The sequence below is a fragment of the Fulmarus glacialis genome, unplaced genomic scaffold, assembly GCF_000690835.1.
Source record: "Fulmarus glacialis isolate BGI_N327 unplaced genomic scaffold, ASM69083v1 scaffold34243, whole genome shotgun sequence".
NCBI lineage: Eukaryota > Metazoa > Chordata > Aves > Procellariiformes > Procellariidae > Fulmarus > Fulmarus glacialis.
Window position 1 is genome coordinate 3,242 of NW_009202890.1, and position 1,170 is coordinate 4,411.

At 48.1% G+C, this 1,170-nt stretch overlaps 1 protein-coding gene across 1 annotated transcript; it reads right to left on the reverse strand.

Annotated features, from left to right (window-relative positions):
* Positions 1-371: 371 nt before the first annotated feature.
* On the reverse strand, positions 372-655 carry LOC104074375 (homeobox protein Hox-A7; the record flags this gene model as incomplete). Its single annotated transcript, XM_009574461.1, has 1 exon — positions 372-655. A coding segment is annotated over one exon (284 nt), but the record flags the coding sequence as incomplete, so codon positions are not given.
* Between the last annotated feature and the right edge of the window lie 515 nt (positions 656-1,170).

Genomic DNA, 1,170 nt, shown 5'->3' on the forward strand with positions numbered 1-1,170 from the left:
GAAGGTCACGGTTTACTATCTGTGCAAGCACCAGTTCTCCCACTGAAATGTCCCCTGGACAAACCCACCCAGGTTTGGGTGAACGAAAAAACAAATGATTGTAGGATGCTCTTAGGAGATATTACCGAAAGGTTCGGCACAGGGCAGGTTTGGGGAGTACGGGAGGGTGGAGAGAAGGCTGGAAAACCACCCCAAGAAACGTTTTCATGTTTGCAAACGCTCGCTTGCAAGATGATTATTAAAGGGAACTGATTTTTTTTTAAATAAAAACAGTGAGTCTCTCTTTTTTTTTTTTTTTCCTTTAAAGGGAGCTTTTCCAACTGTCATGTGCATACATTATACTAAGAGATTGCTTCCTCGAGTGGGACTCCTTAGTCCTCCTCCTCCTCGTCTTCTTCCACTTTCTCGACAGAGGCTGCTGCTGACGTGGGCTCGTTGGGAGCCGGGGTGCTGGAGCTCTCTTCCTTGTGCTCCTTCTTCCACTTCATCCTCCGGTTTTGGAACCAGATTTTGATCTGCCTCTCCGTCAGGCAGAGGGCATGGGCGATCTCTATCCTCCGCCGCCGAGTCAGATAACGATTGAAGTGGAATTCCTTCTCCAGCTCCAGGGTCTGGTAGCGGGTGTAGGTCTGGCGCCCTCGCTTCCTATCTGGACCTGAAAGCAGGCACACACGGCCAGGAGTTAGGCAAGAAGAGAGGGGGAAAGTTTTCTCTTTTTAGCATTGTTGTTGTTGTTGTTGTTGTTATTAAAAATAAATAAACAAACAAAAAGCGGCCGAGCGAGAGTGAATGATCCCCTTCTCTCACTTCCACCCTAGCGGGTGTAGGTCTGGCGCCCTCGCTTCCTATCTGGACCTGAAAGCAGGCACACACGGCCAGGAGTTAGGCAAGAAGAGAGGGGGAAAGTTTTCTCTTTTTAGCATTGTTGTTGTTGTTGTTGTTGTTATTAAAAATAAATAAACAAACAAAAAGCGGCCGAGCGAGAGTGAATGATCCCCTTCTCTCACTTCCACCCCACCCGAAATTGCTTTTGGGAGGAGGAACTTTCCCCCCAGGCGATGTATTTCCCTAAAACCTTCCAGACTTTCGCGTTTCGCAAGGGGAAATAAAGAGCTGGAAGGCTGGGCTGTATTTATTTTATTTTAATGTCGGGGGCTCCCTCCACCCCAC